Consider the following 25,495-nt stretch of genomic DNA (forward strand, 5'->3'; position numbering starts at 1 on the left):
CTCATTCTCCCCTCCCCACCTCCCCCCGGAATTGAACCTAGGGCCTTCCTCATGCTAGGCAAGTGTTTTTACTGCTGAGTTATATCCACAAACCCTCTGTACCTCATCTTAAGATTTATCTTTTCTTACCTGATTGTTTTTAAAGTTTAATTAGATAATGCATTCATTAGTTAATGTAGCCATAATTTATTGCATTCTTTCATAGTATGTGTTATACGCTCTTGTAAGCATTTTATGTATAAACCATCCATATAACAACACTCTTAGGCACAAAGTACTACTTTCACCTATTTTTATAGATGGGAAAACAGGCACAGAGGAGTAGGTAGCAAGTCTGTCCAAAAATGCTAATGTTGAAAACTGTATGGATAATTACAGAGACAAATGCCCAACTGCATTTATTTCATCAGTAAAAGAATATTTAATTTTCCTTATGTGGTGAATAGATCTGTAATTTTTTGGGGGTGTATTGAGGATTGAACCCAGGGGTACTTTACCACTGAGGTACATCCCCAGACCTTTTGATTATTTTACTTTGAGCCAGGATTTCACTAAGTTGCCTAGGTCCTTGCTTATTTTTGAGGCTGGAGATGAATTTGTGATCCTCCCACCTCAGCCTCTTGAGTCTTTGGGATTACGGACATGTGCCATGTTCAATTGCATATTGTAAATGTTAGGTCTCTTTGAAATTATAATTCTTGGCTGAGTAATCGTAGTACCACGTTTTCTAATGATTGGGTTAGGACTCTCCATCAACAAGGTGTAGGCTGCTTTCTGTATAAATGAAAATGGAAATGTACCATAGAATGTTGAGAGAATTCATTAATTATATTAATATTTTTGAGCATCTATTTTGCATCCTAACTGGTGTAGGTGCTGAGAGTGCATATTAGTGAACAAAATAAAGTCTTCACTTTCAATTTATGTTCTAGTGATGGTATTGGGAGTATATGTTAATTAGGGTTGATATGAAGAAAAATAAAGCAGGATATTAGGATGAGGATGACAGGGATATGCTCATTTAGATAGGATGATCAGAGAAACTTTTGGAGGAGAAATTGAGTAGATAACTGAATGAAGTGAAGCAGTCAATTCTGCTTTGTGGGAAGATATTCCAGATAAAGAGGAAAAAAGGAGACTAATGTGGCTATAACACAGTAAGGGAAAAGTGGTATAAGATAAGAGAGGTATGGAAGTTGGGTGGGAGAATGCAGACCCTTATAAGGAGCATGTTAAGCTTTAAGCCATAGTTAGGACTTTGAATTGGGAAGCCTTTGGAATGTTTTGAGCAGAGGAGTGACATGTCTTTTCTTGAACAGCCATCAGGAGGCAGGAATGGAAGCTAAAAGGAGACTAGTCATTTTTTATGGTCTTTGACTGTCTAGATACTTTGGAACATTGCTGTGATTGGCACATTTTCAGCCTTATGAGTTTCATCAACCTAATTCAATTCTTAAGACTTCTATTTGCACCTAAGAAACAAGCATGTAACCTATTTTTCTGATCTGGGGACTTCTGATCAGAATCAGCCCTGGAGGCATGGATTCTGAAGTGAACAGACATGTTTGCTTGCTGAAATTTTAGCAGTAGTATGCATCCTTTAGGCATTTATGACACTTCCCCCATGCCCCCAATTATTTTTAGGTTGTGTTTCTGGTATAAAAGTGGCGCTGAACAGTTTTAATATTTTTTCATATTTTGAAGGAGAATTATGATATATACTGGCTTCTATGGATACCTGGGTCGTGTAAAGGAACATACAAGTGGGGAGGGTTCCAGTATTCAAATAAATAATGAATTGGAATAGCAGTCAGCAGTTACTTCAAGGAAGAGACTATTGCATGAGAGATGTAGGAATCAATTAAGATCAGGCTGATCTCCAACTGGTGGGCTTAAATGATCCTCCTTTCTCTACCTCTTGCATAGCTGAAACTATAGGTGTGCTTCACTATGCCCACCTCAGATTTGTGATTTCTCTTGATTTGCTTGATATTATAGAAGCAGTGATAATGTAAGTACCAGAGCATGTATATTTATAAATTGATAGAACCTGAACTGAGAGAGAAATCTAGCATATAACCAGGATTGGACTAGAGTAGATGATAAGGAAATGGAGTAGACAATTAAGCAACTTGACAGTTGGGAAATCAGGAAGATCTGTAATAAGGAGAGATCTTATTCCAAAGTGAGTGGAGCAGAGGCTAAGCCCTGTTTAGATAGAGATGGGTGAATTTGTAACATTTCTCAGTGAAATTTGATGACAGAACTGTGTTCCGTCTCTACTTTTGAGCTCTTGACTGGTAGCTAAAATGTAGGAATAGACCTCAGTTTAGTAGGTCCAGACTCTGCATGTGGGAACAGGCAATTTTGTGGTGTCTGACTGAGGTAAATAGTACAAGAGTTGGGGATTGGCCCAGACTCCTGTGGAGTGAACCATGCCAATTTCAATTACCAGCTGTGGAAATCAAGGGTATACATATATATTTTTTGGTTTATAAAAAGTATATTCTTCTTTAGTATTTCATCATGTTTTTCTACATCTTAAACGTAGATGTCAGTTTAGTTTTTGAAAGGTCTGTGCCATGTGAAGTATTTTGATGTTTTTTTCTTTTTAGTTTTTTGTAGTTACTTCAGAAACATGAATGGTGATTTTATTTATTTATTTACTGAATAGTTTTTAGTTGTCAATGGACCTTTATTTTATTTATTTGTATGTGGTGCTGAGGATCAAACCCAGTGCCTCACACATGCTAGGCAAGTGCTCTTCCACTGAATTACAACCCCAGCCCCTGACCTTTATCTATCTATCTATCTATCTATCTATCTATCTATCAATCATCTATCTATCTATCCATCCATCCATGCCAGGATTGAACCCAGGGCCTTGTGCATTGGGCAAGCACTTAATCAACTAAGCTACATCCCCAGTCCCCCTGACTTTATTTATGATGAAGATAATAGAATTGCTTTAGTTTATCTTGAAATATTTTCCCCCCTGTATTGGCGATTGAACCCACAGATGCTGTACCATTGAGCTATTCCCAGCTATTTCTCTTTCTTTCATTTCCTCCCCCTCCAACCTCCTTCAGTACTGGGGATTAAACCCAGGGATTCTATATAATTTAGCAGTATCTGCCCTTCCCCATCCCACCTTTTTTATTCTGAGACAGGGCCCTCACTAAATTGCCCAGGCTGGCCTCAAATTTGTAATCCTACTGCCTTCGCCTCCTGAGTCACCAGGATTACAGGTGTGCATCTTGGTGCCTATCCTCTCAAGAGTGTTTTTTGAGATGGGATCTTATTAAATTGGGCAAGGCTGACCTTGAACTTGTGATCCTTCTGCCTCTGCTTCCCAAGTAGCTGATATTTTAGGTGTGTACCACCATGCCCAACTGTCTTGAAATCCCTGTAACCAAGATTATCTCCTTGGCACTGTCTCCTATTTGCTTGGCAGCCTTGATTTTCTTTAAAATTGGCTAATAGTTCTTACTATAGGTTTATTGAGTAGATAAAGTGAAAAAAATGTAAGCAGTACAAAGTTTGGGAGTTTGCAGGTGGTTGATAAATTTTAGTTATTATATCTAATTAATAAGCATTATTTAATTAAAAAAATAAGATGTTTATCCAATTATAGTATTTTCTGTAGATAGTAAGCTATTAGTGTACATTTAAAAAAAATAGAATAATTTTACAAATAAAAAACAGTTTGGAATTTTAATTTTTCTCTTTGGAGATGTGAAATATGAAACTGTTTTGGAAAATGTTTTTTAGTGTTTTTTAGCCAAATTTTCATTTGAATTTTTGAATACTAGATTTTTAAAAAAGAAATGGGAAAATTGGACTTAGCATGATTTTATAAATATATGAAATACAACAATGAAAAACTAAAGGTATTCTTATTAAAGTTGAGAGCAAACTAAAAATGCCTTCATTTACTGTTATTCAGCATGATTTGGGGGTAGTCCTAGTTGTGTAGTAAGTTAAGAAAAGAGCACTAGGGGTGTATGTAGTTCAGTGATAGATGCTTGCCCTGGGTTTGATCCCTAGCATGGAGAGGTAAAATTATAAATAAATAAGTAAAAGATTTAAATAGAAGAAGAAGAAACAAAATGCCTAGAAGCAAAATAAGGAATATTTTTAGAATTCTGAATATAAAAATAAAGAGGTTCATGATCTCCCTTTAGAGGTTGTATTGTGGTTTTTCAGAGGGACAGAACCAATAGAGGATATTTATTCAAGGATCTATTTGTTTGGCCCTGGGATGCTGGTAGTATGCCTCTGTCCAAGTCAAAGTCTCAGATCTGGTGAAGTTCATGGTATAACTCAGTCTGAAGCCAAAGGCCTGAGAATTTAGAGATGGGGACAGTATTGGTGTGTGAGATGGGGACAGTATTGGTGTGTGTTCTGGAGTCCAAAGGCTGGAAAACCTGGTGTTCTCATGTCCAGAGGCTGGAGAATAAGTGTCCTAGTTTTAGTAGGGAGAGAAAGAATGAATGAATGAATGAAAGAATGAGAATAGATTTGCTTTTCCTCTTCCTTTTTGTTCTGTATGTTTTTGTATGATTGGATGGTGCTTACCTGCACTGATCAGATCAGTGTGCACATCTTCCCCACTCAGTCCACTGACTTAACATGGCAGTTTTCTTGGAAGTACCCTCACAGACACACCTAGAAACACACCTAGAAACAAACCAGTTCTCTAGATATTCATTAATACAGTCAAGTTGACACCTAAAATTAACCATCACAGAGGTCTATTGATTTCGGGTTAGTACTCCTATTACAGAGGAAAATAAAAGGGTGGGTTATAATAAACAGTCAATACTAATGAAACCAAATGTTAAGTGACTTCCCAAAGATTTGATACCTGTTATTTAATATTTTGTAAAGTTAGATAACAGATATCAAATGTTTATTCAACTTTATTGTGAAAGCAATGATAGAAAATGTGTAAATGAATGAGCTTTGCTCTGTGGTAAAAACAGGTGATTGACAACTATCCTTTGGGTTATAGTTTGGAGACGGTGCTCTTATATTATAGGATACTTTCTCTAATCAGTACATTACCTGAGACATCATTTGAGGCATCTTTTTTTTTTTGTACTGGGGGTTGAACTCTGGGTTGCCTAACCACTGAGGCACATCCCCATCCCTTTTTAAAAATTTTTTGAGACAGGGTCTCACTTAGTTGCTTCAGACCTTGCTAAGTTGCTGAGGCTGGCTTTGAACTTGGAATCCTCCTGCCTCAACTTCCTAAGCTGCTGGCTCAGTGTGTCACTGCCCTACTTTAATTGCTGTTAAATGGTAGCACCTGTGGTGTGGTACCTAGCCCTAGTAATGTACTGTTAAATGCTGAACATGATGTAGAAAAAAAAATACAACTACTGGTAGAAGTAAGGGAATTTCTGTATGAAGAAAAGTTGCAGTGCTTTTCAAACTTTAATATGTATCCATATTCCTCTTAGGTAGTCTGGGGGTAGAGCCTGGGTCACTTGGAGGATCAATAGATTTATGGGGTAGGAGCCCAATATTATTATGTGAAGAATTTTCCCAGAGGTACTCATGCTGCTAGGCTCTGAAACAGTTTGAACAGCAATGTCTCTGTGTTAGGAAAATGGAAAATGGTATACATGTTAAAAGATTTAATTGGGTGAGGACTGAAACATCCAGAAATCCAAATTTCCAGTGTCTGTGATAATATTTAATGAATGTCTTGTTATTTGAACACATGGTGAATAGTAGGTTTCTAGATTTGTTTTAGTTTTTTAGCCTAAATGTTGAGTTGGACCTTCCAATCTTCCAAGAACTTCTTTAAAATGGAATAGTTGCTACTTTCCCAACTGATCCCCTTGCCACCCCCACCCCCCCTTGATGTTTGTTTCCTTTGCTATTCTTTTGGTACCTGCAATCTGTAGTTAGCATTTATTCTTTTATTTCCTGTCTTTTGTTGCTTGTATCCTGTTAGCACAATATAGTATTTAGAAATAATGAGTCATTAAAGGATGGCTGGTAGTTTATTGGAGGTGAATGTGATGTTGATTTCATTTATTTTATGGAGTGAACAAGTGGGAATATTTTGAATTGTCTTTGTTTTCTTTGTTATGATGCTGGGGATGGAACCCAGGCCCTTATTTGTGCAAGATATCTATTTATTTATTTACTCATTCATTCATTCATTCTGGTGATTGAACCCAAAAGCACTGTACCACTGACCTATATCCCAAGGCTTTTTAAAAAAAAATTTATTTTGAGATAGGATCTCATTAAGTTACTGAGGCTGTTTTTTTTTTATTGGTTGTTCACAACATTACAAAGCTCTTGACATATCATATTTCATACATTAGATTGAAGTGGGTTATGAACTCCCAATTTTACCCCAAATGCAGATTGCAGAATCACGTTGGTTACACATCCACAATTTTACATAATGCCCTATTAGTAATTGTTGTATTCTGCTACCTTTCCTATCCCTTCCTATCCCCCCTCCCCTTCCCTCACATCTTCTCTCTCTACCCCATCTACTGTAATTCATTTCTCACCTTGTTAATTTTCCCATTCCCCTCACAACCTCTTATATGTAATTTTGTATAGCAATGAGGGTCTCCCTTCATTTCCATGCAATTTCCCTTTTCTCTCTCTTTCCCTCCCATCTCATGTCTCTGTTTAAAGTTAATCTTTTCTTCCTGCTCTTCCTCCTACTCTGTTCATAGTTGCTCATTATATCAAAGAAGACATTTGGTATTTGTTTTTTAGGGATTGGCTAGCTTCACTAAGCATAATCTGCTTAGTGCCATCCATTTCCCTGCAAATTCCATGATTTTGTCATTTTTTAGTGCTGCATAATATTCCATGGTGTATAAATGCCACATTTTTTTTTTTATCCATTCATCTATTGAAGGGCATCTGGGTTGGTTCCACAGTCTGGCTATTGTGAATTGTGCTGCTATGAACATCGATGTGGCAGTATCCCTGTAGCATGCTCTTTTAAGGTCTTCAGGGAATAGTCCGAGAAGGGCAATAACTGAGGCTGGTTTTGAACTTGTGATCCTCCTGCCTCAGTCTCCTAAGTCTCTGGGATTATATGTGTTGTGAATCACCAATGCCTGGCTTCTGGAATTTTTTTTTTTTTTATTACAAAAGATTTTATCAATTAGGGAAAAGTAGAAAGAAAGGCCAACCCATATACCTACTACCTTATTTCAACATTTAAAAAAAAAGTTATTCAGCTTTATTGAGGTATAATTTACATATGATAAAATTCAAAATTAGTGTTGTTTTGTATTTTTTTTTTTTTTAATTTAGAGATGTGGTGTCTCACTGAGTTACTTAGCGCTTCACCATTGCTGAAGCTGGCTTTGAAATGGTGATCCTACTCAGCCTCCTGAGCCTCTGGGATTACAGGAGTGTGCCACTACACCTGGCTCAAAAAATAGTTTTAGGTGTACAAATCTGTGAATTTTGAGAACTGTATATAGTCATAACTACTATATAATCATGACAGAATATTTCTATATCCAAAATGTTACCTGTGCTCTTTACAGTCAATGAAAATACTTTCTGGTTTCTTCTTTGATTTATTCCTTGACCAATGGGATATTTAGAAAGTGTTAAGTTCCTAATATTGGGGAATTTTTCTGGAAATCTGTTAAATTGGTTTAATTCTACTATAGTCAGAGACAAAGATTTCTTTTAAAATTTATGGAAACGTGTTATAGCCTAGAATTAAGGTCTGTCTTGGTGAGTGTCTGTGTCACCTTGAGAAAAATATGTATTCTTTTGTTGGATCTGTAAATTATTGGTCAGGTCAGTTTATTTATATTGATGCTGATAGTATTCAAATTTTGTGTATCCTTACTGATTTTTAGCTTTTTTTGTTGTTGTTGTTCAGAAAAGATTGTTGCAATGGCTAACTCTAAAAAAATTTGTTTATTTCTTTCAGTTCTTTTTTTTGATGAGACTGGGAATTGAATTCTGAGGCACTCTACCACTGAGCCACATCCCCAACCCTTTGATTTTATTTTGAGAAGTGTTTTAGTTAGCTTTTTTTTTTTTTTAATATTTTTATTTTTTTTTTAGTTTTCGGCGGACACAGCATCTTTGTATGTGGTGCTGAGGATCGAACCCGGGCCGCACGCATGCCAGGCAAGCGCGCTACCACTTGAGCCACATCCCCAGCCCCTTAGTTAGCTTTTTTGCTGCAATGACTAAAAGACCTGACAAGAACAATTTTAGAGGAGAAAGTTTATTTGGTGGCTCATGGTTTCAGATGTCTCAGTCCATAGACAGCAAGCTCCATTCCTTGAAGCTCAAGTTGTGGCAAAACTTCATGGTGGAAAAGTGTTGCAGAGGGAAGCAGCTCATATGATGGTCAGGAAGCAGGGTGGGTGGGGAGAGATAGAGAGAGACACACACACACACAACTTGCCAGATACAAAAATATGTACCCCCAAAGCATGCCCCCAATGACCCAGCTCCTCCTGCCACATCCTACCTACCTTCAGTTACCACTCAGTTAATCTCTTATCAGGGGATTAATTAATTGATTGGGTCAAGGCTCTCATAACCCAATCATTTCTCCTCTAAACCTTTTTGCATTGTCTCACACATGAGCTTTTGGGGATAACTCATATCCAAATCATAACAAAGAGGATCTCACTAAATTGCTCAGGCTATCCTTGAACTTGTGATCCTCCTGCCTTATTTTTGAGTACCTGGGATTACATGCTTGTACCACCACACCTAGCTTAGTTCTTTAGTTCTATCAAGTTTTTCTTCATATACTTCAAAGTTCTATTATGCACATACAGATGTAGGATTATCTTGTTCTCTTATTTTTTAAAATATTTTTATTTTTTATTTGTAGTTGGACACAACACCTTTATTTCACTTATTTATTTTTATGTGGTGCTGAGGATCGAACCCAGGGTCTCGCACATGTGAGGCAAGCGCTCTACCGCTGAGCCACAACCCCAACCCTTGTTCTCTTATTTTTTACTTTGCAGTTTATTCATGCTTTATTCACTCAATTGAGAGCTTTCTTATTGTACATATTGTAGAGCTTTCTTATTGTACATATTGTGTTTCACCTCAACTTTTTTTTTTTTTTTTGATATTGCAGATTGAACCCAGGGTTGCTTAAGCACTGAGCCACATCCCTAGCCTTTTTTATATTTTATTTTGAGACAGGGTTTCACTATATTGCTTAGGGCTTTGCTAAATTGTTGAGGCTGGCTTTGAACCTGTGATCCTTCTGCCTCAGGCTTCTGAGCTGCTGGGATTACAGGAGTGCACCATCATACCAGGCTATATTTTATCTCAACTTTGTTCACACTGATTTCAGCGGGGTTTTGTTTTGGATTTCTGTGCTCAAGTTTGCTTAGTTGCTGTGATTGCTGTTGGTTTGTTTTCTTTCAGGATCACAGTTTGTGCATTTATATAAATCTTATTTTTAATTTTTTCCACAAATTTTCCCCTGGATTCTTTGCTTTGCTTTGCATATACAATAGAACCAATATCCAAATATCACCAAGATAAACTCTTTCTACTCCAGTATCACGTGATCTTCCAATTCTGCCTTTCCCTTCCCAAGTTTGGTGGGCTTTGACATCGTCGTCATAGGGATGAGTCTGTGGCATCAGTCCTTTACTGCTACCATGAAGGGCTGTGGATTTGCTTGTTAAATTAAGAAATGTCCCTCTTTGTTCCTCACAGTTTTTTTGTTTGCTTATTTTGAAGTTTACTTTGATATTACTGTAGCCACTCCAGCTTTTTTCCAGTTAGTGTTTGGATAATTTTTTTCATTCTTTATACTTTGACCTACTTTGAGTTTGTGTTTAAAGTGTCTGTTAGACACTATACATTTATATTTCCTCTTAAGACAAATAACAATAGTTCTGGCTTTGTTATGTTTACTTTTAATTGTTGATATGGGGCTGAGTTTAAAACCATCATCCTATTTTCATCTGTTCATAAGTTACTTTCCCCTGCTCTTTTCCTGAATTCTTTGGGACTTACTTTAAAAATTCTCTCTTTATGTTATAGATTTATGTAATGTAACTATTTGTCATTTTTTAAAGTGGTTGTTCCTAGAGTATACAATATAAATCTAAAACTTCTAAAACTTATCACTGTAGACTTTCAGGTAATATTATTCACTTTGTGTGTGTGTGGGTACTGGGAATTGAACCGAAGGCCTCATGCATGCTAAGCGACATTCTACTACTGAGTACATCCCCAGCTTAAAAAAAAAAAAAAGCATGTATGTGTGTATTTTTATATGTGTGTGTGTGTGTGTGTGTGTGTGTGTGTGTGTGTGTACAAACACATACTAGGGATTGAACCCAGGGACACTTAACCACAGACCCACATTCCCAGGTCCTTTTTATTTTTTATTTTAAGATCAGGTCTCACTAAGTTACTTAGAACCTTGCTAAGTTGCTGAGGCTGGCTTTGAATTTACCATTCTCCTATATTGCTGGGATTACAGGTGTGCGCCACCGCACCTGGCCCCAGCTTTAGTATTATTCTACTTCGTATACAATATAAGTACAGTTTAATTTCTCTTCTCCATTGTGTTGTTATATATTTTTATACTATATGTCATAAATGCCACAGTACATCATTTTTAAAAAAAAATGTGGTCACTTTTAAATAGATTAAAAAAGAAAAAATCTTTTTTTATTTTCTCATACATACATCATTTCTATCATTATTCTTTGTGCCAGTACAGATTTCCATGTAGTGTGTTTTCTGACTGGAGAATTTCCTTTAACATTTCTAGTAATGATTAAGTATTAATTAATTTAAAGTCCAAAAAAGGCTTCATTTCATCCTCCTCCATCCTTCATTTGTGAAAGATAATTTCACTGGTTATAGACTCTTTGGCTGAGAAAGTTTTGTAGCACTTTAACATCTTTTGACTTACATAGGGCTTCACTGTCATTTTTACCCTTCTTTTTCTGTATGTTATACATCTTTTTCTCTGGCTTCCTTTGTATTTCCCACCCATAGTTCATTTTAATGTATGTATTTAAATTTATTATTATTTTATTAATATACACATTTTTGTCTTCTGGTTTCAGCCATTAGCCTGTGATTTACTTTTTTAAAACAATTTTTTAGTTGTAGATGAACACAATACCTTTATTTTTATGTGATGCTGAGGCTCAAACCCAGTGCTTCACACATGCTAGGCAAATGCTCTACCATTGAGCCATAATCACAGCCCCCTTTGGTTTACTTTTGTGTGATTTTATATTCTTATTGTATTGTGTTGACTAGCTTAAGTTTAGTTATATTTTTCACTTCCCCTCATCATGTTTATTTTCCAGTATGCTCCTTAGCCTGTGAAACATATTTATTTAAATGAATGAATGAATGAATGAATGAATTGTGGTTCTGGGTATTAAACCCAGGTCCTTGTACATGCTAGGTAAGCACTCTGCCACTGAGCTTATATCCCCAGCCCTTTAAAAAATTTTTAAAGTTTGAGGCAGAGTCTTGCTAAATTGCTTAGGGCCTCACTAAGTTGCTGATGTTAGCCTTGAACTTGCAACCCTTTTGCCTTAGTCTCCCCAGTATCCAGAATTACAAGTATGCATCACAGCACTTATCATGATCATATACAATCTTTTTGAGAATTCCAGTGTTCTGTTCTCTTTTGAGATATTTAAAAATGTGAATTGCATGGCTTCTGAAGGTTAGGGGCATTGTCAGAAGTTCAGTGTGCTATGCTTTCTCAGATTTACATTATAATGTTCTGTATTTTTGGCTCCTTGTTTGAAAGATGATATCATTAGGTTATGTCCAGTGTTGTATTAGTAGTATATTGGTTCTTCTGGAAAAAAGAAGAAAATTTCTCTGATTTATAGCCTTTCCTAATTTTAGTATTATAAATGCTCCTTCTGATTGGTAGCTGATTTTAAGTTATCAACATAGTATCATCAAGCATGGATTTGGGAAGGGAATTGGTACTTATGACCTACCTGTGTCACCTAGCTCAAGCATACACTAGTTATTTTCTTTGATTTCATTTCTTGAGGGTTGTTTTTGGTGTGTGTATGAGGGGAGGGGAAATGCTTTTTATATAATTTCCTCCTTCTCTTCTTCATGTCATTAATATTGAGATGGAGAAATTATAAAAATAACAGTTGTCACATGTTATCATCATTTTCTTCACATTATTGAGATCATCTAAATACTGATATTGAGATATAATTAACAGAAACTTTCATTAGTCTTATAGAAGATGATAATGATGTGTCTGTCCTTCGTAGCCATGTGTTCTTACATAGCATTTTTAACTTTCTCAATTAAATTTCATTAATTATATCCTATCCCAATTGTAAAGATTGAGAAAAAATCTTTGACTTACATAGAGCTGCACTGTCATTTTTACCTTTGCCTGTGAAAGTGAACATTAGGTACTTTATAAAATTATTTTCTGTGGGACAAAGATGACTTTGTTTAATAACTTTTCTAGCAGTGTTCTATCCATGTAAATAGTTGAGCTTGTATCACAAGTCTTTCACTAGAACAGAAACAGTTATTGTTTTAAGTTATCAGAAGTGGCAGAATATTTTATCTGAATTGTACATTGAAACTTTTTTGGCTGGATGCTTACTGGTAGAGCATTTTCCTAGCATGCCTGTGGTCCTGGGTTCAGTCTTCAACATCAGAAAACAAACAAACAAAACCCAAAGCACAAACAAAAAACCAAAAACTTGGTAATTTTATTCTGTATTTTTAGTGCTCTCATGTTTTAAGTGTGACCCCATCATGTGAGGTCAGATGTGGAATTTTTCACTTGTTACATTGGAGTTCAGAAAGTTTTAGAGTTTATGTGCAAAGCCCCGGTTCAATTTACAGCACCCCCTCAAAGATTGAGGTACAAAAATTGTGAAACAGATTTAATATATTATCCTAATGTCTTCCAAAGTTTTGGATTGTTGGATTGGGGATGCTCACATGTATTATAACTGAATTGAACTTGGGATAAGTTAAAGATCTGTACTGTGAACTCTAAAAGAACTGCTAAAATTGCCAAAAATTTGTTGTTAATAAGCTGACGAAAGATAAAATGGAATAAAACAATAATTAGTCTAAAAAAGGTAAAAAAGCACAAAAGGGAACAAAGAACAGATGACACAAAAGAAAATAAATAGCAAGAATGATAGACTTAAACCTATATCATATAGTAACCACTTTATTTTTCATTTCATTTTAGTTTTGGTGGTTCTGGGAATCCTCACAATTGCTAGTGAAAAACACTCCCAGCCAGAACCACTTTAAACATAAATCATCTAAACACGCCAGATTTAGTAAGAAGCAAGACCCAACTATATGCTGCCTACAGGAACTCATTTTAAATATAAAGAAAAGATAAATTAAAAGTAAAAGGGTAAAGCTGGGTACGGTGGTGCATGCCTGTAATCCCAGCAGTTTAGGAGGCTGAGGCAGGAGGATTGAGAGTTCAAAGCCAGCCTCAGTAATAGTGAGGTGCTAAACAACTCAGTAAAACCCTGTCTCTAAATAAAACACAAAAAAGGCTGGAGTTGTGGCTCAGTAACAGAGTGCCCCTGGGTTTAATCGATGGTACCCTTTCCCCCTCAAAAAAAGGGAAATTAGAAAATATGCTGGACAGAATGAAAATGAAAATACAACATAATAGAATTCTTGAGTTGCTCCTAATGCGGTATATAAAGAACACACGTTTATAGCACTAAACACCTGTTAGGAAAAAAGTCTTAAATTGGCTGACTTACCTTATGAAAGTAAAAAAAGAAGGGCAAATTAAATTCACTGTAAGCAGAAGGATTAATAAAGATTGAAGTGAAAACAAAATACAAACAAAAATAAGAAAAATCGATGGAATTAAAGGCATTCTTTGAGAAGATCAATATAATTGACAAGTTTCTAGCTATTCTGATCCAGAAACAAAAGATAGAAATAGTTTATATCAGGAATGAGAGAGGTAACATTGCTATAGATTCAAAAGATATAAAAAATAATATTATGAATAACTTTATTTCCATAAATTCAACAGTGTGGATAAAATGGAGAAATTCTTACCAGAGTCCACTCAAAGAAATGGGTAGTCTGAGTAGCTTTTTTTCTACTTATAAATTGAAATTATTTAAAAATATTTCCATGAAGAAAACTCCAGGCCAGGATGGCTTCATTTGTTAATTTTAAGAAATATTCAAGGAAGACATATTACAAATTTTGCATAAATTTGTTCCAAAAATTGAAGAAGAAAGAATAATTTGCAACTCTTTTTGTTTTTGTTTTTTTTTAAAACTTAGTTGAAAGAAAACTAAAAATTATTATCTCTCATGAACATGGAAAATAAAATTTCTAAACAAAATTATAGCAAATTGAATAAAAAAATATGACTAAGTGTGGTTTATCTCAGGAATGCAAGGTTGGTTTAACATTAAAAAAGTTAATTCACCACATTAGCAAATTAAAAAGAAACTGTAAGATTATCCTAAATAGATGCAGAAAGAGAGGTGATAAACCAGCATCTTACAGTTTTTTTAAAAATTTTTTAAATTTTTTAGTTGTAGTCAGACACAATATCTTTATTTCACTTATTTATTTTTATGTGGTGCTGAGGATTGAACCCAGGGCCTAGCGTGTGCAAGGTGAGCTCTCTACCTCTGAGCCACAACCCTAGCCCCGCATCTTACAGTTTTGATCTGCAAAGTCTGAAAGTGAACTTTCTTCATTTAATACAGGACATCTAAGACAAGCCTACATCTAAAGCCCAAACTTGTGTATAGTTGAAATTACACTACAGTAAGTTTTAAAAATGTGGAATAATATTAGCAGAAGATTCATAATATTAGTACTGGAATTAGTGAGACAATTAATTGTTTCATACATATTCATAGATATTTTAGTAATTGTGTTAGAACTAGAAGGGTCCTTCAGAATGATGCTAATTCAAATTGTTGTCTTTTTTGTATAGGTCAGTATGGAAATCCTCTAAATAAATATATTAGACATTATGAAGGATTATCTTACAACGTGGATTCATTACACCAAAAACACCAGCGTGCCAAAAGAGCAGTCTCACATGAGGACCAGTTTTTACGTCTAGATTTCCATGCCCATGGAAGGTGAGTAAGTTTGTTGCTGTGTCTGAAGTTTCCCTTTATTCAATCTAAAAGAAGAAATTTATATTCTTTTTTTTTTTTCTTTAAAGAAAAGGTCCCCACATGGAAATTTAGCCACCTTTGGAATTTGGTATATATATTAAAAAATGTCTTCAAATGGACTGCCCTTTTATACATTTAAGGAAACAACCAATTGTAAATGTTTTTTAATTATGAATCAGATTTTCTATATGTTATAGAAGATATGTACCTTTAAAGAGGATACTGTGTTCACAGTTTCCTACCACTCCTTACGTTTTATGGTCAATATACATATCTTCTTGTGCCAACAGAAAAGATAACTATGCTATTGAATAAGTCATTTAATTGCTCATTGATTCGATTTTATCAGGTTCTAAAATAATTCCTGGTATTACTTGCTAACCTGGCTTTAGTCTGAAACAGAATTTTTATTTTTTTATTATTTTTTTTTTAAACTTTTTTTTTTAAAGAGAGAGTGAGAGAGGAGAGAGAGAGAGAGAGAGAGAGAGAGAGAGAGAGAGAGAATTTTTTAATATTTATTTTTTAGTTCTCAGCGGACACAACATCTTTGTTGGTATGTGGTGCTGAGGATTGAACCCGGGCCGCACGCATGCCAGGCGAGCGCGCTACCACTTGAGCCACATCCCCAGCCCCCTGAAACAGAATTTTTAAGGGATAAAGGACAGCTAGGGAAGAGAGTTAAAAAATCGTTGAGTGCCTTTTGTGTTCTTAATGCTTTATATGCCTTCTCTTATTAATCTTCTCAACACTAAGGAAGGTAAATGTCTCTTTGTATCTGAGGAAGCTAAGGTCCAGAGAATTTAAATGATTTAACTTACACAGTGCATATTCAAAACCCTGCTTTTTTTAAAAAAATTCCCTCCCCTTTTTTCTGTTGGCATACTTAGATATTAAATCCTTGAGCTCTTTGTTGGTCCCTCTCTTGCCTGCATTAATTATCAAATCTATTCTTTTTATCAAATATATTCTTTTTATATTGATGTAACCTGGATTGAGAGCTATATTATTTACTTCCCAATAGTTTTCAGAGTTTCCACTATATCGTTAAAGCTATTCTGCATACTGCTACAAGATGGACTCTTCCCTACATGCTTCCTTTTTCATGTCAGCTTATTGAGCTGCAGTCTTCCATTAATGATTATTAGCCAGGTTCCCTAATTTGTCTTTAAGGTTTCTCTGAAATTAATCAGAGTCAATTATTCTAAACTCTATTCCATTTCTTAACATTAAATGTCTTTTTTACCCAGAATTTTCTTAGTGTTTGCTATATATGTACAGTTTTTTCTCTGGCATTTACCTAAAAATCCTGATTATATTTTAACATACAATTCAACTTCTGCCTTTTAGACATTTTACCCCTTCCTCTGAACTTTAAAATTCCTTATCTGGGGCTGGGGTTGTGGCTCAAGTGGTTGCGCGCTCGCCTGGCATGCGTGCTGCTGGGGTTCGATCCTCAGCACCACATACAAACAAAGATGTTATGTCTGCCAATAAAAACTAAAAAAAATAAATATTAAAATTCTCTCTCTCTCTCTTTAAAAAAAAAAATTCCTTATCTGTACCATTGGTATTTGATTTGTTTTCTTCCTTTCCATTTGTGTATTATTTATTTTTCTACAGTTGTGTTTTTTGTTTCTGATATGAAAGTACCCTGGTTACCATTTATTATTGTCTGTTATATTGCATATATGTTATACAGGTGCTTAGGAAAGATTTTCTTTTATTTTTCTTTCTTGTTTTTAAATTTTTAAAATTTTTCATTATTGGGGATTGAACCTTTGAGCTCCATTCCCAGTGCTCTCTACTCTGTTTTCCTTTCCTTTTTTTTTTTTTTTTTTTTTAATTGTATTTTGAAACAGGATCTTACTGAGTTGTTGAGCCTGGCCCTGAACTTGCAATTCTCCTGACTCAGCCTCCTGAGTTATAGGGATTATAAGTATGTACCACCATACCCAGAAAAGTTTTTTAAAAAAATATTTTATTTTTTTAGTTGTAGTTGGATACAATACCTTTATTTTATTTATTTTATTTTTATGTGGTGCTGAGGACCAAACCCAGGGCCTTGCACATGCTAGGTGAGCACTCTACTGAGCCACAACCCCAGCCCAGAAAAGGTTTTAGTGGATTAAAAAAAAATCAGATAATTAGAAATGCTGTGAAACAAAGTATTCGCCTATAGAAATGCTTATTACTTAATTTAACATATCTTCCATATTTCAATAGCAATTCATGTAAATTTAATGACTTCACTTCAGATATTTTAAAATGACCCTTTCTTTATTAGTACTACGAAATAATAAGTAGTCATTAGCCTTCATAAGTTTTTAGTGATCTCTCAAAATATACTTAATATTATATTCCCGTGTCATCTGATTACTAAAAGAAACTTCTAGTTGCCTTTGATTTGGATATCACATTCCTATTATAACATTAGATTTTTATTAGATCTATCACGTATTTCATATTTTGCAAAATCATATACCTAGCTTCTTTGTATATGTGTAAGCAAATGAGAGAGAGAGAAAGAGTAAGTGTGCTGTTACTTAGTCATCTAAAACATCTTTGACTGCTAGTTAAAAGTTACTTGGTCTAGGCTGGGAATGATGGCCAGATAAATGTAGAACTGATAGGTACAATAAGTGTGCTCAAGTCATTGGATGAGAAAAATGTGATATGGTGCTTTAGAGATAAAATATTATAGATATTTAAAGGAGGTTCTAATTTCTGGCTGAGGCTCTAAGCAGAGTCTGAAACTAGAAAATCTCATGTAAATTGGTCTCATGTGCATTGATCATCTTAGGGTACTTTTAACAGAAATCTGTTTACTTAACAGATATATTCAAGGACACTCAACCACTGAGCCACATCCCCAGCCCTGTTTGTATTTTATTTAGAGACAGGATCTCACTGAGTTGCTTAGTGCTTCAGCGTAGCCAAGGCTGGCTTTGAACTCACAATCCTCTTGGCTCAGCCTTCTGAATTCCTGGGATTACAGGTGTGCGCCACTGTGCTTGGCTTTGTATTTTATTTGTATTTCTTATGAATGTAGTGTAGGGAAGACTGTAGTTAGCTGCTGTAGCCTGACCTATAAAATACATTCTATCTTATGTATTGTGGCTAGACTTGTTATCTATTTTTCATCCTTTTAAAAATATAAAGAGTTTGTTTCCCCTATTCACACAGGAGGGCTTAGTACTCCAAAATCAGATAATCAATTTAATCAGTTACAGTATATGTTAAATATTGTGCAGTTAACTTAGATATACAAAGACAAATGTACTTGAAAAAGGTTCTGCTGAGACAATTATGACTTATATTTCTGAGTTCTAGCCCAGACTGTGTATGTTCCAGTACTAAACTAATTCTTTGTGTTTATTTTATACCTAAGCACATGAACCAACAGATGTCTTTCAACTTTGCTTTTAAATTTCTTAAATAACAAAGTATGTATTATATTGCAGGTTTACAGATGTTAAATAAATGTTTAGATTCTTCCAAACCCAAGGTCTTAAGAATTCCATGAAAAGTTATTGCTTTTGAAATAAAGTTTTTGAAAATTAAAGTTCTATTTGAGCTACTGATACAGTTGTTGAGGAAAGGTATTTTAAAACAAAATATTTTGAAAATAGGTACTAGAATAAAGCAGATCTCTTACCTATGCTTAGAAATAAAGAATCAATTTTCTAGATTTCTGAAATGGTTTCATTTGGATGAGCTCTGATAAATGATATTGCTCACTGCAATGTTGTATGTATGTCAGTTATAGCATTTATCACATTTTATAATAACTGTTTATTAGCAGTGTCCTTTGTTCATTATGAACTTTAAATGCAAAGCCCGAGTTTTATTAACTGTTTTTTTTTTTTTTGTAGTTGTAGATGGACAGCATGACTTTATTTTATGTGTTTATTTTTATGTGGTGCTATGAATCAAACCCAGTGCCTTACACAGCTAGGCAAGCGCTCTGCCACTGAGCTACAGCCCTAGCCCCTTATTCACCTTTTTTATTATGTATATGAGAATCATTTAAATTATATTGAGGGAAGTAAGGAAGGAGGGAAGGAGGAAGGAAGATGAAGAGGGTATAACAGTTATAAGCATAAATTGCTGATGGGGAAGTATAAAACCAATATTTTTGTTTAGGTTTGGCCCTAATCACAGAGTTTAATCAGAAATAAAAGTAAACCATCCATTGCTCATGGCATATTTAATTTGGCAGATAATAAAGTACACTGAGATAGGTTTTCTACTGGCGTATTGTATGCTCTGTAATATCTCATCCTCTTCAGCAGTTGGTGTTCTTCATTACTTTCTCTCCCTGCCCCATGCTGGGGATTGAATCTGGGGTCTTATACATCCTAGGCAAGCACTGTATCCCTGAGCTACATGCCCAGCTCCACAGCAGTTGTTCTTAGTTGCTAAGTAGTAGGCAGATTTATCATATTATGTCAGAATTTTAGTAATAATTTCAGAAAATTTGTTTTCTCTCAGTCCTTGTTTCATGCAGAAAGTGTATTATGAACATGTTAGTAGGAGCCATATTTCCTTTAGTCTTCTTAAATACTAGTATTTCTTTATTCTTCTTAAATACATGTTGTATCCTGCCTTAATTATCATATATCTTGGCTTAACTATTGTATATTCCTGGCTTGACTATCATGTATTTGAGCTTTGCTGTAATACCAGTGAACTATAATTGCTTGAGGAATTTTGCCTATGTGATTTTTGTAAAATCCAGGTTTAATATTGTTTAGGTCTTAGTTCAAAATAGTATGATACAATATTTCTGTGAGTTAGTTTGGAGGTATCTTGGTCATTATTTCTGTCGTACCATGAGCAGAAACTTTTGCCTCTTAAGGCAAGCTAGCACATTTGAAGAACTAGAGATGAGAATCCAGAAAGCACAATTGGTGGATGCCTGCTTTTAAAAAAGGGGTAGAGAATAAACTTGAATTGTGTAAAAATGCTATTGTGGATGTGGAAAAACAAAATCTGTAAAACACTGACTTGGTTAATTATATTTATCCCAACACAATTTAAGCAAATATCAGCAAAAATCTCCAAAGAAAAAATAATATTTTTTTAGTACTTACTTTGTGTCAGGTACTATATAGCAGATGTTGTTTGTTTAAGTACATTTTACAATGATGTCTTAGTGGATATTTTAGGATGTATGTAGTATATTTTGTTCTTTCCTGATTCCTCTTTATATAGAAATTGAAATTCTAGTAAATATGTTTTTAAAGATATCTGAAGGGTGGCTGGCTGCTTGAATTTCCAAAGCATAAGAAAAAGCCAGAGTTGAGCTGTGTTCATGTAAATTTTGTATGATTAAAGGTTATATGAATTTTATATGACTATTGGTTACTGGGAACTGATCATTGCTTTGAGTTTAGCTTCTTAGATATGACTTTAATGTGAAATATTTTTCTTGTACATGTTTTGATAGCACTAACCAGGGCTTGCCTGGAAAAAGAAGGGAAATAATTAAAAAAAAATTCAACTGAATTTTCTTCTTCCTTCTTTGCAAAAGGAATTGAAGTAAAGAATATAAAAGCATTTTTTTTTCTGATGTTCTTTGGATAATCCTTTCCTCTATAAGATAATTTCAAACAGGCTTGACTCAGTAGCTTAATTAGCAGTATGCTATTAACTCCAGAGTTTCTGGGGTTGTTAGCTTAGATAGTGAATGTCAAAAATAAGGCATATGTATAGTAGAAAAGCCTATCTATTATTTTCCTTAATTATAAATTATATTTCATACTAAACTGTTGTGCTTGCAGTTGAGTCTTGTGAGACTCAACTAGCTCAGATTTAATCCAAGTTTATAGCTAACTTTCCCTTTTCCCTGTTCTTTAAGTGATTAAGCCCCTTGTCAGGTTGTTGTGCTACTTCTTAAAATAGCAAGGATTTTATCTAAAATTTCTTTAAATATTTATCCTGTTTCATTACATCTGAACATTCTTTATAGAAACTATATTGAATGAGTATGTTTTATTTATTGTTTTTATTATACTATGCTTGTTTGGGTTGTTTAGTTAAATAACTCAAACAAGCATAGTATAATAAAATTGTGTAGTAGTGTGATATTTTCAAACTGCAATATGTTTAATTTCTTTTTTATATCTTTTTTTTATAAGTTGTAGATCGACACAATACCTTTATTTTATTTATTTATTTTTATGTGATGCTGAGGATCCAAGTCAGCGTCTCGCATGTGCTAGGTGAGTGAGCGCTCTATGGCTGAGCCACAACCCCAGCCCTGTTTCATTTCTTAGGTAATCACATATAGTTCCTTTTTTTTTTCTAAATATTTATTTTTTCTTGTAGTTGGACATAATAACTTTGTTTATTTATATGTGGTGCTGAGGATCGAACCCAGGGCCTCGCACGTGCTAGGCGAGCGCTGTACTGCTGAGCCACAATCCCAGCCCCCACATATAGTTCCTTTTTAAAATCATTACTGAATACTGATTACTTTTCTACTTCTGTGACAAAATTTTGAAATGTTTTCTAAAGAATTTCATTTTTAGTTGTAGATGGATACAATACCTTTATTTTTTTTTAATTTATTTTTTTATGTGGTGCTGAGGATCAAACTCGGTGCCTCATGCATGCTACGTGAGCGCTCTACTACTGAGCCACAACAACACCAGTCCTGACAATTATTTTTGATATTTGTATTTTGTGTGCATCTCTGAAATCTGAAGACACAATCACTTTATGCTAGCAAATTTCCAAAACAGTCTGTACTGAACCAACAAATCAAGAATTTTAGTAATAATGATGTGGGACCAGTATTTGTATTATGTGGCAGGAGTTGTCAGTTATTTTTTTTTAAAGAAGCTTTCAACCACAAATTAAATTAAACAGAATCTCTGGATTGAATGAACAAGTACTTTGTATATTTCCATTAATTTTAAGTTTGAGCTCTAAGAGATGTTCTGTAGTTTTATTTATTTATTTTTTTTTAAAGAGAGAGTGTGAGAGGGGAGAGAGAGAGAGAGAAAGAGAGAGAGAATTTTTTAATATTTATTTTTTAGTTCTCGGCGGACACAACATCTTTGTTGGTATGTGGTGCTGAGGATCGAACCCGGGCCGCACGCATGCCAGGCGAGCGCGCTACCGCTTGAGCCACATCCCCAGCCCCTCTGTAGTTTTATTATGTCACAATTTACTAAGTCAACTTGCATGTTTTATTTTAACCTATTCATTGTTTTATGTTTTTATTAAATATTTATTATATTTCAGGCATTTAGTAGTCATTAGGAATAGAGTAGCCGAACAAGACAAGTCCTTGCTATTGTGGAGGTTTTGGGTTCATGGGAAAGACAGATAAGTATTGGTTTAGCAATGATACCTGTGAAAAAGGTTAAGAGAGGAATGTTCAGAAGATTGCTATGGCAGGCGAGGGATAACATCTCATTTAGGGGACAGGGAAGGCTACTTTAGGAAATGGCATTTAACTGATACCAGAATAATGACTAGATAAGAAGGAGTTTTTGACCAAAAAAGGGGAGGAAGTGTGCTTTGGACAAAGATACTGAGATGAAAAGTGGATTGTTCTTGGAATTGAAGGAATTTCAGTAGACTGGTGTTTAAAATATAAGGGAGCATATTTAGTTGAGGCTTGAGATGTATACATGAATCAGGTCTTTGGAAGTCAGTCATGGTGAATTAGCCATGGAAGATTATTAATTATAACTTTAAGAGGTTTAAAAAGTCTACTCTGGCTGAGAATGAAGAATACTTTAGAAGGTAGAAAGAATAGCCAATGTGGTGGTGCACACTTGTAATCTCAGCAATTTAAGAGGCTGAGGCAGAAGGATCACAAATTTGAGGCAATTTAGTGAGACCTTGTCTCCAAATAAAAAATAAAAAGGGCTGAGGATGTAGCTCAGTGATAAAAGTAGCCCTGGGTTCAATTCCCAGTATGAAAAAAAAAATGTTGTAAGACTAGATGCATTGAAGCAGGTCAGGAGGCACTAGTCCTCGTGGGAGGTTGGGGTTTAGATTAAGATGATACAATAAATGAAATTCACATAGCCACAGACCAAGATCATGATGAAATTCTCCTTTAAATGTAAACTAACTTGCTTATTTGAATTTGGAAACAAATTAAATTCATATACTGTTAAAAAAAAGATAAACTAGAGATTATGACAGAGGGTGAATGGATTTGAGTGATATTTTGAGGGGAGAATTAATAGGACTTGTTAATATGTACTAAGGTATAAAGAGGAGTTAAGACTGTTTTCTGGTTTAAACAAATAGGTAACTACTGAGTCCATTTTCTGAGCTAGAACATCATTTAAAAAATATCACACTAGTATCAAGCTTTCATTGATGCTTCTTTTAGTTTTTGGACTTGATATAAATCCAAACAAGCATATTATAATAAGACCAATAAACTAAACATTCATTGAACACAATTACTTTAAGGAATGTTCAGGTATAATTAGTTATTTTTACTGGAACAGTTATAAATATAAGGAGAGATCATAAGTTTAATTTTGCATGTAACTTGAAATTTATGAAGAGGGCCTAGGAGAAAGCTCCACTAAATGTCAGCATTTTAGTTGAAGGGTTTCATGGTGGAGAGGATGCGGAGACTGAAGAGTGGTAAGAAAAATAAAAGAAAATTTGAGAGCATGATTTCGTTGAAGCCAAGAAAAAAAAGTGTTTCAAGGAGGTGAATGGTCATTTGTTGCTTCTTGCTTCTATCCTACTGAACAGTCCCAGTATCTTTTTTTTTTTTTTTTTTTGGTACTGGGGATTGAACCCAGGGTATGTTATCACTGAGCTATATTCCCATCACCAACCCTTTTTATTTTTTAGTTTTACACAGGCTGACCTCAAATTTATGATCCTCCTTCCTCAGCCTCCAGAGTCATTGGGATTATAGATGTGTGCCACTGTGCCTAACAGTCCTAATATCTTTTTTTAAAAAAATATATATTTATTTTATTTATTTTTATGTGGTGCTGAGGATTGAACCCAACGCTTCACATGTGCTAGGCAAGTGCTCTACTGCTGAGCTATAACCCAAGCCCCACATTCCTAATGTCTTAGTGCATGTAACTTATTCTTCTTTGAATTTCTTTAATTCTGTTTGCTCTTACTAGATCTAATTTCAAAGAATAGTCCAGACTTGGATATATTATAGTTATATATAAAGGTAAAGAAATAATTTTTTATTTGAGTCTCTTAATGCTTTATAACAGCCAGTATATTTTGGGGTGTTTGGTTATTATTTGAATTTGGAAACAAGTTAAATTCATTTTTGGTTATTAGAGTGTAATACACTGTCTTTACTAATTCTCTGGTGATTCAAGCACCCAGTTGTTTTTTAAGTACGGTTTGATTAATTTCTTCCTAGCTGTATGAAGCACAAATGTATTCTAATCATTCATAGTAAAATTTTCTTGCCTATATATGTGACTTCCCAAAAATTTAATGTTTTTTTTTAAATAAATAGCTTACTTTCATCTGTCAAACAAGTGAATCTTTCATATTCTTTATCTTGAGAAATCTTATAGGTCACTTTGTCCAAATAATACTAGATGGCATTTTCCATTGTCAGTTTTACTTGATTATCTTCTTATTAATTCCTTTCTGTTGATACATGCTGTTGACACATGCTTCTTTTAGTTTTATTCCTATTGATGATGATTTATAAGTCATCCCTTTGTTTTTGTCTTGCACCAAGAAGACCTGAATTTTATCCTGAAACTCTCTTATATGTCCTAAGAAGGGAACCATACTTTGATGTGGAAAGGTCCTTGGTTAGCTAGTTGAAGACTGGTTCAAATTCAAACTATGATTTTATTTGTGTGATCTTGGTCAAGTTACCCTTCTTCCTGATTTGTGAAATTAGTAAATTTAGGTGATTTATCTTTCTAATTTTTTTCATTTGTTCTATATTGGGTATCTGAATAATTGAAGTGTCCCCCTATTCTTAAATTCTGTAATTGCTTCAGTGCTTTATGTACAGTAGTTTGCTTGTCAGTTATTTAATTAGATAGTTGCATGAAGTTGGAAAATACTTATGGAAATCTTTTTTTCCTCTTCAATCGATAAATTTTAATCTTCAATCATGTATAATACATTCAATCATGTGTAATCATGCTTTCATAGCATTTTTTTTCCCCCTGTGGAATCTCTTTTATATGAGAAAGACTAACATTGTTCTGTTTGTCTTCTTACTTAGGATAAAGTTATTAATTTTAGCTCAAGTTTTAGTTTCATTTTTATCTTCTTTGGTAATTCTTTTATCTTCTTATTTATGTATTTCTGCTTATTTGAGGTAATTTACCTGCCTCAAGCCTATTAGC

The 25,495-nt window shown here is 34.4% G+C and overlaps 1 protein-coding gene across 1 annotated transcript in view; it reads left to right on the top strand.

Moving 5' to 3' along the window:
* Positions 1-25,495, top strand: part of ADAM10 (ADAM metallopeptidase domain 10) — a 150,615-nt gene that overhangs the window by 21,236 nt on the left and 103,884 nt on the right. Inside the window, exon 2 of the mRNA XM_081289709.1 lies at positions 14,972-15,122. Coding sequence (XP_081145835.1) covers positions 14,972-15,122 — 151 coding nt within the window. The remainder of the gene's footprint in view (positions 1-14,971; positions 15,123-25,495) is intronic.

The sequence above is a fragment of the Spermophilus citellus genome (genome assembly GCF_964194105.1).
Source record: "Spermophilus citellus genome assembly, chromosome: 4".
In the NCBI taxonomy this organism is placed as follows: Eukaryota; Metazoa; Chordata; class Mammalia; order Rodentia; family Sciuridae; genus Spermophilus; species Spermophilus citellus.